A 16928-nucleotide genomic window follows, 5' to 3' on the forward strand; every position below is an offset into this window, starting at 1 on the left:
TTACTATTTTTTAATACAGCAGATATTATCAATTAAGTGAAGAAAACACATACACCAGAGAGCCCCAACGAGCTGATCAAGCTTGTTACAACACAGAAATGACGCTACTTCATGAACATCTATTAAAGCCCATACCAAATAAAGACTTAAAAACCTGCTAGAACCTACTGCAACCTCAAAACTTCGGCATATGATCCCTAATAATCAGGTTACTAAGGCCTTATTAGTTTAAGATTCTGACAACCCACTGTGTCTCCAACACAGATTATTGGATTCAAAATTACATTTAATTTTGAGTCCAATAATCAGTACTGCAGTCACAATTGGTTGTCAGAATCTTAAGGCCCTGTTCGTTTGAGATTGTGTCAACTGATTGTGAGTGCCAAACCAATTTTGAGTCCAATAATCGGTTTAGCACTTTCAATCAGCTACCATAATCTTAAAAGAGCAGGACCTAAGCAATTCCCCTTTATCTGCTAGCCTATCAACCTCCACATTAGCTTTTCTCCATGTATTGAAAAAATGATGGTGAAACCCCATAATCTATCTAATATCACTTCTATTTAAATCCTCTAATTTCTAAGGCCCCAAGTGTAAATTCCTGCCACTTCTGATGGACGCAAAAGGGTTAGATTTCATCCATTGGAGATGGATTTGCTCTAAAAACCATCCATAGCAAGGACAAAGAGTTCAATGATTTTGATCATTAAGGAAGTGGCCTCCACTTGTACCTTTTTCACTCCTATTATTATTAAATATAATAATAGAGGGGATGGATAATATTTGGTGAGATATCGAGAACGGGTTACTCTATGGTGGGTTACCAAGCAGATTTCGTTAAGACAATATTAGCACAAATCAGTTGTGTAATTAATGTGCTCAGGAAATCAACGAATTTATTTCCATCACCAACCTATTGTTGCTATTAAGGAGGACGGTTGAGATTTGAGTTGCTGATAAGAAGAAAGAGAAGCAAGTCATGTGCAAAGAATAAGGATCAAATCACTGAAGATCTGATCCAAATAAATCTGGTAAACAGGTGGCAGATTGTTGCTATCCTTAGGGGGTTGTTGCTTCTATTTAGGAAATTAGTTTCTTATCTTATTCTATAAAATGTAAGCCTTGAGCTCTGTTCTTTTTCACCGAATAAACTCTGCATTTATGATCTTTTTCAGTAAGAAATATTCAGTGTTTTGTTACATATAGAAGAATCCTTAGATAGTGGGGTTGATTTTATGGAAAAGCTCAAGGCTTCATGCATGCTGGAACCTGGAAAAGAAGAAGGAATTGTAAAAATGCATGACATTGTCCGCGATGTTGCTCTATGGATTGCGTCCTCCTCATAAGATGGGAACAAATTCTTTGTTCAATCTAACGTGGACTCCAGGAAGATCACAGAAGAAGGGATGCATGAATCAATTTACAGAGCTTCATTTGTTTGGGGGCAATTAAGTGAGATTCCTACTTTTTTGGCGAGATGTTCTAGGCTATCAACTTTATTTCTTCAAGGTAATCCTCTTAATAAGATTCCTAAGGATATCTTTCTAGGTTTGAAAGCACTTAGGGTCTTGAATTTAAGTGATACAAATATCGAATCACTGCCAAAAGAGATGGGCGAACTTAGAGCACTTAGGATCTTGAATTTAAGTGGTACAGATATCAACTCACTGCCAAAAGAGGTGGGCGAACTTAATAATTTAAGGGTACTGAATCTATCTTGGACATATGAGCTAGAAAAAATTGAAGCCCAGACAATGTCAAGGTTGTCTAGTTTGGAGGTACTAGACATGAATGAGAGTAGTTTTGGGTGGAAGGTGAGAGGGGAGGTGGATGAGGAAAGTGTGACGTTGGAGGAGTTACTAGATTTAGAGTGCTTGTATTATCTTCGAATTTGGGTTTCTAGCATTGCTTATTTCCCTTTGGATTCAACTTGGTTGAAAAGACTAAAAGGTTTTCATTTTCGCATGTCGGATGAAGCAGGTTCCTTTTTACGAACAGACTATGAAAGAGTGGTGGAGCAGGTTGGTGATGTTGAACACCTGACCAAATATGGTGAGGTGATGTTAAATATTGCAACGTGTTTATGTTTAGAGGATTGCTTTGAGCTAGCTAAAAGTCTACCGAATCTAGAGGAATAATCTTTATAGGTATTAAGGACGTAGACAACATTTGGGAGGGAATGGTTTAAAGTGGAGGACGAAGTAGCTTTCCTAAATTACAAAAGATCACGGTGTTTTTTTGTCATGGATAAAAGAATCTCATCCCCCATGATTTGCTTCAACAACTTGACAACCTTGAAGAAATCTTTGTATTCAGTTGTTCCAATATGAAGGAGATATTTTGAGCAAAGGTGGTTGACGAGAATACATCGGAGATAGTCGCAACCTGCAGCGTAGTGGACAGTAATGCATTCGCAAAGCTGCAAATTTTACAACTTTTTGAATTACCGGAATTGAGGTACATTTGCCAAGAGGCATTTTCATGGCCCTCTTTGGAGATTATTCAAGTATCAAAGTGCCCTAATCTACGGAGGCTTCCTTTTTCTACCGGTAATGCAAACAAAATACAAGAGATCGAGGGAGAAGAGGAATGGTGGAAAGAATTAGAATGGGAAGATGAAGAAACCAGGTTGAATCTTCAAAAACAGTTCAAAGAACCGAAATATTAAGCAGAGACTCTCGCAGGTACTCTCGCTCTGCCTCTGTCGCTTTCAATTTGAATATGTCGTAGCTTTTTGTATATTTCTTTCTTAATTTTGTGTTTTTGTTTTTCATGATTGCAAAGCACCCCATTCCCTATTAGTGAAACGCGGTAGGGAAGAGAAGAGAGGGTGGGCAAAAAAGGAGAAGCATCTTCTTCATCTCATGGATTCTGAGAGTTGGTGTACCAAATCAAATGGCCAAATAAATGCCATGTTGTCATGTAACGCCATGTCCAAGTGGGTTTGTCTTACCTTGTTTCTCTCTTTCACTTCATGGAGCAACCAACAAGGTTGATCTCGTGGAACATCATCAGATTGTTGGAAAGTAATTCAAAACGGGGAATTTGCATGTGGGCCCACACAAGCCTAAACAAGTCTGTTTTAACTTTTAACGTTATTCTAGAGTCGGTGGTAGGGGTGCAAGTTTGGCTCTGACCTGCCCTGAGCCCGAACAGGGTCAGGACGGGATTTTCCAACCCTGAGGGCGGGTCAGGGTTCATTTTTTTAGACCCTGACTCAGGTTGGGTCGGGTTCTTGGTTAATGCCTCGGGTACCCTGACCCGGCCCGCCCTAAGTTTTCTATTATAGAATTGAACCATCTGTGCATGTTTCTTTTGCTAATGTTTTCTATTATCTTGGATTGATGTTTCTTTAGATTATTATTATTAATTGTCTTTGTTCCCCGTCATGTTGTTGAATTCATATTGTCTTATTTTGTTCCCTTTCTCTGTTTATTGATAATTTTGTTCTATATGATAAGTGGTTGCTTTATTTTTGGCACTCTTAGCAGGTATTTGCACTAGGGTCAATTAGGCCCGGCCCTGCCCAATCAGGGCCAATCAGGGCGGGCCATGGCCAGCACTGAGCCCTGTAGGGCGGGCAATAGGTTGAGGTTTTTCGGCCCTGACTCAGGGTCAGGGTGGATATGAGCCGAGATAATGGGATCCAGGGTTGGGCTAGGGTTTTGAAAAACCCGACCCAACCCGACCCTGTTGCAATCCTAGTCGGTGGTGTAAGAGTCTTGTTTTATGCGTATTCATTAAGTTGCTATTATCTATTAGAAAGTGAGTAGCTATTTTACACGGAGAAGTGTTTATCTTTTAGGGTCAAGTTAAGTTTTAGAATTTGACTAGGTTTGTGAAACAAGGAATCGTGCACTTACTGTTGAACGTGTGCAACATCTATTTAAAGGGCCAATTGTCATTATTTTGGTATGAGATGAATGAATAAAAAAAAAGTGCCGTTTGCTTTTGTTCAAAGTGAAACCTCCTCTCTTATTCTTTGTTTCTTATTATTTCTAGTTCTTATATTCCTACAAATTGGTATCAAAGCAGAAGGTCTTTGGATTTCCATAGAACAGAAAAGCCAGGGCGAATTCAAGAAAACACTGGCAAGGGTTTGGTAAGTTCGCAACATGGAAGGTAACACCAATTCTTCAAATTTTCAGCAAAGTGTTCATTTATTTAAAGGAGATAATTTTCAATTTTGGTCAATTAAGATGAAGACGTTATTTATGTCTTATGAATTATAGGAATTGGTGGAGAGTGGTTATGAAAATTTTGCAGAAGTGGAAAGATTGACCACGGCACAAAAGAATGAATTGAAGGAGAGTAAAAAGAAAGATGTAAGGGCTCTTTTCCTCATCCAACAAGCTATGGATGAACCAATAATTCCAAGGATCATGGCTGCAACTACATGGAAAGAAGCATGGGATTTGCTTCAAGAAGAATACCAAGGTACTACGAAGGTAATTTCTATTATGTTACAAACCCTTCGTCGTGATTTTGAGAATTTGATGATGAAAAATTCTGAATCAATTATCTCTAGAGAGTTCTATTGTAAATCAAATTAGAACTTATGGGGAAAAATTAGATGTTCAAAAATTTTATGAAAAAAGTGTTAAGGAGTCTTTCAAATAAATTTGATCATGTAGTTGCTGCCATAGAAGACTCTAAAGATTTATCTACATATTCTATGAATGAATTAATGGGTTCTTTGCAAGCACATGAGCAGAGATTGAATAGAACTGCAGAAAATCCACTAGAACAAGCATTTCAATCAAAAGTGGATTCGAAGGAAAGATTTGATGATTTAAATAAAGGTTTCCGAGGAGGAAGAGGCCGTGGACGTGGTGGATTCCGCAGTAGAGGAAGAGGTAGAGGCCAATCAAGTGGTTATCAGAAAAATCAAAGTGGAGGTAACTATGAATCTACTTCTTTATTTTGTTCTATTTGCAAAGGATCAAATCATAGTGATAAGGATTGCTGGTATAAGGATAGTGGAAATCAAAATAGAATTTTACCACAATATTTTTATTGCAAAAAGTATGGTCATATGGAAAAAAATTGTCATCAAAAGGCTAGGGAACAAGCAAATTATCATGAAGAGAAAAGTGATGAAAAAGTTGAAAAAGAAGATAACGTATTTTTGTCATGTCTAACTGCCAATGTTGAATTGAATGATGAAATATGGTATTTAGATAGTAGTTGTAGTAATCACATGACCGGGAACAAGGATTATTTTCTTGACATACATGAAACTGTCATCTATGTCACTCATATCATTTTGCTTTACTATTTTTTAATAGAGCAGATATTATTAATTAAGTGAGGAAAACACATACACCAGAGAGCCCCAACGAGCTAATCAAGCTTGTTACAACACAGAAATGAAGCTACTACATGAACATCTATTAAAGACCATACCTAACAATGACTTAAAACCCTGCTAGAACCTACTGCAATCTCAAACCTTCGGCACATGATCCCTAATAATCAGGTTACTAAGGCCTTATTAGTTTAAGATTCTGACAATCCACTGTGGCTCCAATACCAATTATTGGACTTAAAATTACATTTAATTTTGAGTCCAATAATCGGTACCGCAGTCACAATAGGTTGTCAGAATCTTAAGGCCATGTTCGTTTGAGATTATGTCTATTGACTGTGAGTGCCAAACAGAATACTGGACTCAAAATTATCAAATCTACCAATCTTGAACCCCTCACCTAAGTGTACAAGTTTGGCCCTGTCAGCCCTAACCCGCCCTGAGCCCGAACAGGGTCAGGGTTGGATTTTCCAACCCTGATGGCGGGTCAGGGTTCATTTTTTTAGACCCTGACTCAGGTCGGGTCAGGTTCTGGGTTAATGCCTCGGGTACCCTGACCTGGCCCGACTCCAAGTTTCTATTATAGAATTGAACCATCTGTGCATGTTTCTTTTGCTAATGTTTTCTATTATCTTGGATTGATGTTTCTTTAGATTATTATTATTAATTGTCTCTGTTGTCCCTCATGTTGTTGAATTCATATTGTCTTATTTTGCTCCCTTTCTCTATTAATTGATCATTTTGTTCTATATGATAAGTGGTTGCTTTATTTTTGGCACTCTTAACAGGTATTTGCACTAGGGTCAACTAGGGCCGGCCTTGTCCAATTAGGGCGGGCCAGGGCCAGCACTAAGCCTTGTAGGGCGGGCAATGGGTTGAGGTTTTTCGGCCCTGACTTAGGGTCAGGGCGGGTCAGGGCCGAGATAATGGGTTCCAGGGTTGGCCTAGGGTTTTGAAAAACCCGACCCTGTTGCAGCCCTAGTCGGTGGTGTAAGAGTCTTGTTTTATGCGTATTCATTAAGTTGCTATTATCTATTAGAAAGTGAGTAGCTATTTTACACGGAGAAGTGTTTATCTTTTAGGGTCAAGTTAAGTTTTAGAATTTGACTAGGTTTGTGAAACATGGAATCGTGCACTTACTGTTGAACGTGTGCAAGATCTATTTAAAGGGCCAATTGTCATTATTTTGGTGTGAGATGAATGAATAAAAAAAAGTGCCGTTTGCTTTTGTTCAAAGTGAAACCTCCTCTCTTATTCTTTGTTTCTTATTATTTCTAGTTCTTATATTCCTACAAATTGGTATCAAAGCAGAAGTTCTTGGGATTTCCATAGAACAGAAAAGCCAAGGCGAATTCAAGAAAACACTGGCAAGGGTTTGGTAAGTTCGCAACATGAAAAATAACACCAATTCTTCAAATTTTCAGCAAAGTGTTCATTTATTTAAAGGAGATAATTTTCAATATTGGTCAATTAAGATGAAGACGTTATTTATGTCTTATAAATTATAGGAATTGGTGGAGAGTGGTCATGAAAATTTTGCAGAAGTGGAAAGATTGACCACGGCATAAAAGAACGAATTGGAGGAGAGTAAAAAGAAAGATGTAAGGGCTCTTTTCCTCATCCAACAAGCTATGGATGAACCAATATTTTCAAGGATCATGGCTGCAACTACATCGAAAGAAGCATGGGATTTGCTTCAAGAAGAATACCAAGGTACTACGAAGGTAATTTCTATTAAGTTACAAACCCTTCTTCGTGATTTTGAGAATTTGATGATGAAAAATTCTGAATCAATTCAAGTTTTTTTTCTCTAGAGAGTTCTATTGTAAATCAAATTAGAACTTATGGGGGGAAATTAGATGATCAAAAAATTGTTGAAAAAAGTGTTAAGGAGTCTTCCAAATAAATTTGATCATGTAGTTGCTGCCATAGAAGAGTCTAAAGATTTATCTACATATTCTATGAATGAATTAATGGGTTCTTTGCAAGCACATGAGCAGAGATTGAATAGAACTGCTGAAAATCTACTAGAACAAGCGTTTCAATCAAAAATGGATTCGAAGGAAAGATTTGATGATTTAAATAGAGGTTTCGGAGGAGGAAGAGGCCGTGGACGTGGTGGATTCCGCAGCAGAGGAAGAGGTAGAGGCCAATCAAGTGGTTATCAGAAAAATCAAAGTGGAGGTAACCATGAATCTTTGTTCTATTTGCAAAAGATCAAACAATAGTGATAAGGATTGCTGGTATAAGGATAGTGGAAATCAAAATAGAAATTTACCACAATATTTTTATTGCAAAAAGTATGGTCATATGGAAAAAAATTGTCATCAAAAGGCTAGGGAACAAGCAAATTATCATGAAGAGAAAAGTGATGAAAAAGCTGAAAAAGAAGATAACGTATTTTTGTCATGTCTAACTGCCAATGTTGAATTGAATGATGAAATATGGTATTTAGATAGTAGTTGTAGTAACCACATGACCGGGAACAAGGATTATTTTCTTGACAAACATGAAACTGTCATCTATGTCACTCATATCATTTTGCTTTACTATTTTTTAATATAGCAGATATTATTAATTAAGTGAAGAAAACACATACACCAGAGAGCCCCAACGAGCTGATCAAGCTTGTTACAACACAGAAATGAAGCTACTACATGAACATCTATTAAAGACCATACCTAATAAAGACTTAAAACCCTGTTAGAACCTACTGCAATCTCAAACCTTCGGCACATGATCCCTAATAATCAGGTTACTAAGGCCTTATTAGTTTAAGATTCTGACAATCCACTGTGGCTCCAATACCAATTATTGGACTTGAAATTACATTTAATTTTGAGTCCAATAATCGGTACCGCAGTCACAATAGGTTGTCAGAATCTTAAGGCCATGTTCATTTGAGATTATGTCAATTAACTGTGAGTGCCAAACCGAATACTGGACTCAAAATTATCAAATCTACCAATCTTGAACCCCTCACCTAAGGGTGCAAGTTTGGCCCTGTCAGCCCTAACCCTCCCTGAGCCCGAACAGGGTCAGGGCTGGATTTTCCAACCCTGAGGGCGGGTCAGGGTTCATTTTTTTAGACCCTGACTCAGGTCGGGTCGGGTTATGGGTTAATGCCTCGGGTACCCTGATCCGGGCCGACCCCAAGTTTCTATTATAGAATTGAACCATCTGTGCATGTTTCTTTTGCTAATGTTTTCTATTATCTTGGATTGATGTTTCTTTAGATTATTATTATTAATTGTCTCTGTTGTCCGTCATGTTGTTGAATTCATATTGTCTTATTTTGTTCCCTTTCTCTATTAATTGATCATTTTGTTCTATATGATAAGTGGTTGCTTTATTTTTGGCACTCTTAACAGGTATTTGCACTAGGGTCAACTAGGGCCGGCCCTGTCCAATCAGGGCGGGCCAGGGCCAGCACTGAGCCTTGTAGGGCGGGCAATGGGTTGAGGTTTTTCGGCCCTGACTCAAGGTCAGGGTAGGTCAGGGCCGAGATAATGGGTTCCAGGGTTGGGCTAGGGTTTTGAAAAACCCGACCCTGTTGCAGCCCTACCCTCACCTCTTGACATAGGACTTTTTATGGCATCAAAGGGCCAGAGCATGAAAGAGATTGGTGTCAACATTATGCGCTTGTAAGTTTATAAAAGCAAAACTAATACAGCTATGTGTGACTCAAAACAGGGAAATGATATTTGCACTCCCTTGCATAATTATGGCAATCCTCACATTTTCACTACATTTTGTATTTGGTTACTAATAACTTTTCAAGAATTGTAGCAGGTTTTTTTTTTTAATTTTTTATGGGTAAACAAAATCATCTTAAAACATGAAAATGCTAAAGGAGAGTATTTAAAAAAAGAAAAGAAAGAAGAGTGCATTTAAAACATGAAAATCATCTTTACACTTAGCGAGAAAAGTGTAAACATGAAGAGTGTCATTATCAGAATAAGAATTTCCTTAAATAGGGAGTCTAATAGACAATTATGGCCTTCCTAAACAGTGTTAGCACATCAATTTTACCACATCTAATTCAAAATAAGTAGAGGAGATAAATGTGAAATGATATAGTCCCCAACCCTGTTCAGTCTAAAATCGTCCTACATATTCGGTCAATGCATCTGTTGTGTAGGAATAGGTGCGCTCGTGGGTGCGTATGAATATGGTGGATGCAAGGGCTGGCCGGTCTCACAAGAAAATTCGAAGGGTCGACGAGGGAAACTTTTCCATCTCTTGGGATTGGGTGTCAGGTGATTGAGAAGATGAGAATGTCACTTTCTTCCTTGGGCTGTAATGCCTCTGCAATATGAAAATGACTTTTTATCAGTACGAAGTGACGTCAAATTTGCGATGTCGACACACGCATAATGTGAATGACTGGCGGGGGAATGTCGATGCACGCAGCGTGCAAAATGACCTTCAGGATCGAAAGATCGTCCGATTGACCAACTAGCAGCCCAACTCAAATAAACGCCAGTGCGAGAGATAGAGATAGGGAGAGATAAAAACTCACCTTGGGAGATGAATTCAGGTTTTCTTAATTTTATCGGACAAGCTACAACTAAGAAAAGTAAATGAGAGTGCTAAAAAGTAAATTATAATAGATAAATGTTAAGACATGTTTTGATTCGGTTCTGGAACCTTTTCTTCCATGACAACCGCTTCTTTTTATAGCCCTTCCACCCGCAATTGTCACACATCCTCAGAAAGGGAACTCCCGGTAACCACCCACTTCCCGCTCCATCCCTCACATGTTCCCTTAGTTTATGCTGGTAGCTACCTTCACTTTCTGGAAAGCGACATCTGGTGCTTAACTGCCTTAACCTTGTCTAGCCAGGTCACCATTCGATTAACTTGGTCTCGACTGATTTTAAATTCTAAGATGGATGTAAATAAGCTTATAGAAAACATAGAATTACTAAGTGTCTATTTTCCTTTGCTAAGGTAATGCTAGGGAAACCGAGAATAGGACCTAAAAGAGGACCTAGCAAATTGATTCATGCCACAACATCACAAGTGACGTGAGCCAACCCTTAATTTTAGGGAAATCATCAAAAAGTAAATTTTTATTGAACACATGGCATATTCGCATTACAGGTCCTCTGCCAAGTCCTATTCTCGGTCTCCATATGATTTTTGGTGTCGGAGCGAATGTGCAATTTGTGTAAGCTTGCATTCTCTAGGCTGTGTTTTGGCGCGGTTGATAAAATAAGGCGCACCACCCTGTGAAACCTTTGGCGTCCGGCCTCCGTTGACCTTCTCCCCTATAGGCCCTGTTTGCTTAGGATTATGATAACCGATTGTGAGTCCAAAACCAATTAGTGGACTCAAATTTACTAGGCTCTATTCGTTTATGATTATGCCAACTGATTGTCACTTTGTGAGTGCTAAACCAATTATTGGACTCAAAATCTAAACATAATAATAGGTTTGGCACTCAAGATCGGTTGACTTGGCCTTAGCCCATTGGCTAGTAGTAAACTTACCTCTGTTCGCTATTGACCAGAGTTTTTTTTGCCATCGGGATGAAATAAACCCATCTTGGGTGAAATAAACTCCTCTTCGAACATGTGCTTAAAGAGTTTATAGTGAACGGGCTAAGAAAAACTTGTTAATGGATGCCACGCACACTTGTCTTTTGGATTGTCAATGGTCCAAAACTCACAATGCTCGGATGAATTGCATGATTGGTTAATGGGTGACAAATGGAAAAAAAAATGTGAAATGCTCAAAAAATGGCTGACAAAGTGGTGTTTATCTACAGATGTGAGATTTATATCGTGTGGGGGCCATTTAGTACAGTATTTTTCAAAGAGCGCTAGGACGATCCGAACCATTCATTTACTGGGCCACAATGTAAATACGTTATGCCCCAACAATCATTTCCATACGATTATACTAACCCTCCGATCTGTAGAGAGTTCCCTAATATGTAGTCCCTTTAGAGATCGGAGGGTTAGGTTCAACAAATGAACGGCTCAGATTATCCTATAAAATGTGTCATGATTAAAGCTTTGGAAAAAATCGCAGATTTTCATGACCAAATCTGTCAATGAATTAAGGGACTAATTATGTGGTGGCAAAACCTATTTACGTTATGGCCGCACAAAAAGACGGTTTGGATCTTCCTATGGAGCCGGCCAACAAATGGACGGTTTAGATCATCCTATGGAGTGGGCCTCCAATGCTTTTTCAAAAATACTGTACTAGACGGCCACACATCATATAAAATCTCATTCTCCACAAATAAGTGCTAATTTTGTAGGGAAATGCTACATTCGCCCTTCTTTCTTTACTTAGGGCAGCCCCCTCTAGTGTAATTATGCATATTCTTTTACACTAGAGGGGGCTGTTTCAAGTAAAAAATAGGGGTGAATATATCACTTCTCAATTTTGTAGCATGAAATGTGATTGAGGATGGTCCCACCACAATCAGTCTCTCTCTCTCTCTCTCTGTGCAATCTCCTGTAGATCGGAGGGATAGGATCATCCTATAAAAGGAGAGTCAAAATTCATGTGCTAACACAGTTGCCAGCTGTTGTTGCATTATTGCTTTGTCTTTTCCTTTTGTCCCTTGAAATAATACAAGTGGTGTTTCAACCTCAATTATTTTTATTCCTGCTTCAGATTTTTCTAACTTTCTAGAAAAATCATTTGTTGAATTATTGAAGTTGCCGTATACCAATTTGCTTAGACCACCGTCTTCTCTTTCTTTATCATTACTTCTATTTACGTTGTTCTTCAAATAGCCTTCCTCACCAATTCCACATCTATGCCCGAATTGTTATTTGCATTCTAGATTGAGCAAAAGTATCATGGAAAAGATCCAAGAGGTGAGCCAGCCTATTGGCTCTACCAATTTTCCAGCAGGGTTTGTGATTTCTTATCCTCTGCGAGAACCGGTCGAGTTGATACCAGGCCCAACAATTGTACATCAACATGCTGCATCAAAGTTATTAGATCGTCTTATGGGGCTAGTTTTGAATGATCACACCAGAAAGATTGGAATATATGGTATGGGAGGAGTAGGTAAGACTACTCTTGTACGTAACTTAAATAATATGTTAGCCGAAGGATCTTCTTCGGCGCAACCCTTTGATATTGTCATTTGGGTCACTGTGTCAAGCATCACAGACTTGCATGGGATCCAATTCCAAATTGCTAGAAGATTGGGATTGAGGAATGAGTTGAGGGGAGAGAGCAAGGAAAGAGGGACCAACATATTGTTGGAAGAATTGAAAAAAGAGAAGAAATTTCTCTTGATCATGGATGGTGTTTGGGAGAAAATCGATTTGGACAAGGTGGGCATTCCACAAGGAGAAGATTTCCTGGGTTGTAAGATCATATTAACATCCAGATCTTTGGATGTCTGTAACCAGATGGAGACGAATGAAAACATTAGAGTCGACGGTCTAAATGATGAAGCGGGTTGGGAGTTGTTTGGTAATTATGTTGGAGACTTACCTGATGTCGAAGAGATAAAATCTCTAGCAAGGGAGGTTGCTCAAGCTTGTATGGGGTTGCCACCAGCAATTAAGGTTGTTGGTAGCTCTATGAGAGGAAAGAAAACGGTCGGGTTTTGGAGGGATGCCTTGGAAGGACTTAGAAGGTCGGCAATTATTATTGAACCTGCTGAGGAGGTATTTTTGCCTTTGAAATGGAGTTACGACTCGTTACAAGGTAAGAACATCCAATCCTGCTTATTGTATTGCTCGTTATTTCCTAAGGATTTTTCTATTGGAGAAGGTGAGCTCATACAATATTGGAGAGCTGAGGGATTACTAGATGAATCAATGAATCCAGAGGAATCCTCGGATACTACTGGAGTTGCTTTGATTGAAAAGCTCAAGAATTCTTGCATGCTGGAACCTGGAAATCATCAAGGAACAGTAAAAATGCATGATATTATTCGCGAGTTCGCTCTATGGATGGTGTCCTCATCTAAAGATGGGAGTAAATTCTTTGTACAATCTGACATGGGCTTCAATAAGATGATGATTGGGGAGGGGATGCATGATTCAATTAAAAGAGTATCACTTATTGGTGGGGAACTAAGTGAGATTCCTAAGTATTTAGCTGGATGCTCTAGGCTATCAACTTTGTTTCTACAGAGTAATCCTCTTAAGAAGATCCCTAAGGAATTCTTTCTAGGTTTGAAAGCACTTAGAGTCTTGAATTTAAGTGGCACACTTATAGAATCACTGCCAAAAGAGGTGGGCGAACTGAGTAATCTAAGGTTACTGAATCTATCTTGGACGGGTGCGTTAGAAAGCATTGAAGCCCACACAATCTCAAGTTTGTCTAGCCTGGAGGTACTAGACATGTATGAGAGTGGTTATGGGTGGAACTTGAAAGGCGAGGTGGATGAGGAAAGTGCGACGTTGGAGGAGCTACTACATTTGAAGTGCTTGTATTTTCTTCGAATCAGGGTATATAGCAATGCTCATCTTCCTTTGGATTTGGATTGGTTGAAAAGACTGACAAGTTTTCAAATTTACATAGGGCATAATAGAGGAGATCGTGATTGGTTACCATTACAAGCAGGGGAAAGAGTGGTGGAGATCGATGGCGATGTTGAACACTTGGCCAAATGTGCTGAGGGGATGTTAAGCATTGCAATTGATTTAGATTTGAAGGGGGGCATTATAAATGGAATATGGGAACTTTCTAAGAGTATACAACTACAATGCTTAAAATCACTTAATATTTACGAATGTCAAGTGAGAAAGCTAATGATAAGAAGAGAAGATGTCCAACATGAGGTACTACCAAATCTAGAGGAAATATCCCTTACAGCTATTGAGAACGTAGAAAACATTTGGGAAGAAATGGTTGCAAGTGGAGGAGGAAGAAGATTTCCTAAATTACGAAAGATCGCAGTGATTCATTGTGAGGGGTTGAAGAGTCTCATCCCCTATGATTTCCTTCAAGAACTAGACAACCTTGAAGACATCTATGTACGGAATTGTTCCAATATGGAGGAGATATTTGGAGCAAAGGTGGTTGATGAAAATACACCGAAGATAGTCTCAACCAATGTGGCGGACAGAAATGCACTTCCAAAGCTACGGATTTTAACACTTGGAGTGTTGCCGCGATTGAGGTGCATTTGCCAAGAAACATTTTCATTGCCTGCTTTGGAGATGATTACTGTAGAGCGGTGCGATGACCTACGAAGGCTTCCTTTTTCTACCGGTAACGCAAATAAAATACGAGAGATCGAGGGGGAAGAGGAATGGTGGAAGAAATTAGAATGGGAAGATGACGATACCAAGTTGAATCTTCAAAAATATTTCAAAGCCTCTGTCTCTCATGTGTATCCATTACCCCGTGCCTTCTTACTAGATAATGAATAAGCCTTGCAATGTTCACAACAATATCATCATCAAATTAATGTCATTCTATTTTTCTTGCTGGAGAAATGAGGTTTTATATTGCAATAACTGAATAGATGAACATGTTTAATTTGATTTTCCTGTCAACCAAAATTGAACAATTACTGCAAAGACATATTTCTCCCTTGCTCACATATGAACTCACTCAATTTGAATCTTTTTACACTTCCTTTTTTTTTCTTTTGGCTTGTATTTTGACCATCTTGGTCCCCTGGGCTGTACCCTCATTTTAATGATGGGCAGTGATAAATCGACCCATATAGGGCAGTGCTGAGAGAGAGAGAGAGATGGGTTCGATTTAAGATAGTAGGGGGTCGATTTATCACTGCCCTTAAAAATTTGTTGCCATTTGGGAAAAAAATAGAGAAAGACGACAGGAAAAGAATAGTTGGAATATTTTGTCATCCACAAGTGAACGAGTAAATGATGAGGGATGATGCCAGCACTGAAATATTTATAGAGCTATGATTAGGAAAGTTATCTGAAAATGTTTCTAAACAAGAGCAGTCAAAAGAACGAATAGATGACCAACTTGAAGCATACTAGTGGCAACATAAACACAAATTCAAAAACTTACGAAGGAAAATTAGAGGAAAGACCAGGTAGATGTAAAATAAAAAGTATCTTAGAACACTGTTGGAAAGATAAGATGCCCACCTTGAAGCATGACTGCCATCTTAAAATTATTTTTCTTCCACATCTAGAAATATGATGTATTTATGACTTCTTTAAGATATCATTACAAACTAAAGGTCCTTGGAACAAAAAATTGAACTGCGGCAGTTCAAGTTACCTTTGTTTTATGTGTATTCAAACAATGGAGGAATTCTAGAAAAAGAATTATTTTCTATACTTCTCTAAAGAATTCATGCAATCCAAACAAAGCCTAAAATGGCAACAAAAATCAATGGTTTAGCTTTTCTTGACAGAATCCTATACGAGGCTTAGACGTACGTATCAAAGGCCAAGGATCATCCAATTAAGGTATTGATGCAGAAACATAGCTTTTCTTGGCATTTTTGTCATTCTAGAAAAGCTAGGGGTGTTTTTGTCATTTCATTTTGTAATTGGCTATAAATAGCCCATTTTCCCACCAATTGGAGGGAGAGGCTCTCATTTTGATTTGAATAAAAAAAATTGAATATGATTTTGATGCAAGAGCTCGTAAAGAACATATCAGATACCTTAGATGTCCATTCCAGTTCAGAGATCTCTCGATTTGCCTGACAGTAATTTTGGAGAAGCTTCATTTCTCAACGGATTGAGTTTGTCAATTGGAAATTTGAGTTACAGATCATGTTAAGTATCGGTTGTTGAGTTAGAGTTTCTCTAACTCCACGGTTATATCTCGTTATCTATAATGATACGATGGATTAACCCGTGGTAAATTATCTCTTGAAAAGCTCCCTATATCTATGTTTAAATTTTCAATGTGGGACTAAAGCCAAGGTTTTGATCTTAGGTTCTTCGTCTGTTAGGAGTTTTGAGAGGGCTAGGAACACTTAAAAATGGTTTAGGAATGGATTTATTTGAAAAGGGGCGTAGGGAGGGAAAACTAGGAGGTATGATCAAAATTTAATTTTGAATTTTTATCCATTCCAAATCCCGACAGATGCACGATGATGCAGGCCAGGGAAGATAAATAGACGAAAGAAGAGAAGAAGAAGAGATGAGGGAGAATAGAGGAGAAAGAGCAGAATAGAAGAAGAAGAATGGGAGAAGAAGAGAATGGGGAAGAAGAAGAAATCTGTAGGGGAGAGAGATCAATTCCATAGAAAATAAATAAATTCCTTAATTCTAAATAGCATGGAAAATAAAAGTCCTAAAACTAAATATATACCGTAGAAATAAAAATCATAGAAACTAAATATCATGAAATAAATTCTTAAAAGTCCTAATGGGCAAATATGCCATTTATTGGGCCTACAATCCGCATCATAGGAGCAATATGAGCTCCGACCGATAGATAGTATGCCTACCAGTTGGTTAAAAGGAGGGTTGACCTAGGGAGTTTTTGATAGGAAAATGATATCATCTCAACAACTTTTTGTTATTGGCGCTGTTCTAGCTTGTAGTTTCTTTTTTAATTGGCTTGTGAGAATTATTGGGATCCATAAAGACCTTTTGACAGATCTTTAAATATTAGAACAGAAGATAGGTGAGCTCATATATGAAAACATGGTTGTGATGATATCATTTCCCTTTCGATATATTGG

General features: G+C 38.3%; 2 protein-coding genes across 2 annotated transcripts; both read left to right on the top strand.

Moving 5' to 3' along the window:
- Positions 1 to 1406: 1406 nt before the first annotated feature.
- On the top strand, positions 1407 to 2138 carry LOC143882757 (disease resistance protein At4g27190-like). Its single transcript, XM_077386183.1, has one exon. The coding sequence runs from the start codon at positions 1407 to 1409 to the stop codon at positions 2136 to 2138; it is 732 nt and encodes a 243-aa protein (XP_077242298.1).
- A 9994-nt stretch (positions 2139 to 12132) lies between these two features.
- On the top strand, positions 12133 to 14673 carry LOC143882758 (disease resistance protein At4g27190-like). Its single transcript, XM_077386184.1, has one exon. It carries the CDS (start codon positions 12133 to 12135, stop codon positions 14671 to 14673), a length of 2541 nt encoding a protein of 846 aa, XP_077242299.1.
- Positions 14674 to 16928: the final 2255 nt, after the last annotated feature.

Source organism: Tasmannia lanceolata, unplaced genomic scaffold (genome assembly GCF_043159265.1).
Source record: "Tasmannia lanceolata isolate RefF3 unplaced genomic scaffold, GAP_Taslan_0.1 ptg000008l, whole genome shotgun sequence".
Classification (NCBI taxonomy): domain Eukaryota; kingdom Viridiplantae; phylum Streptophyta; class Magnoliopsida; order Canellales; family Winteraceae; genus Tasmannia; species Tasmannia lanceolata.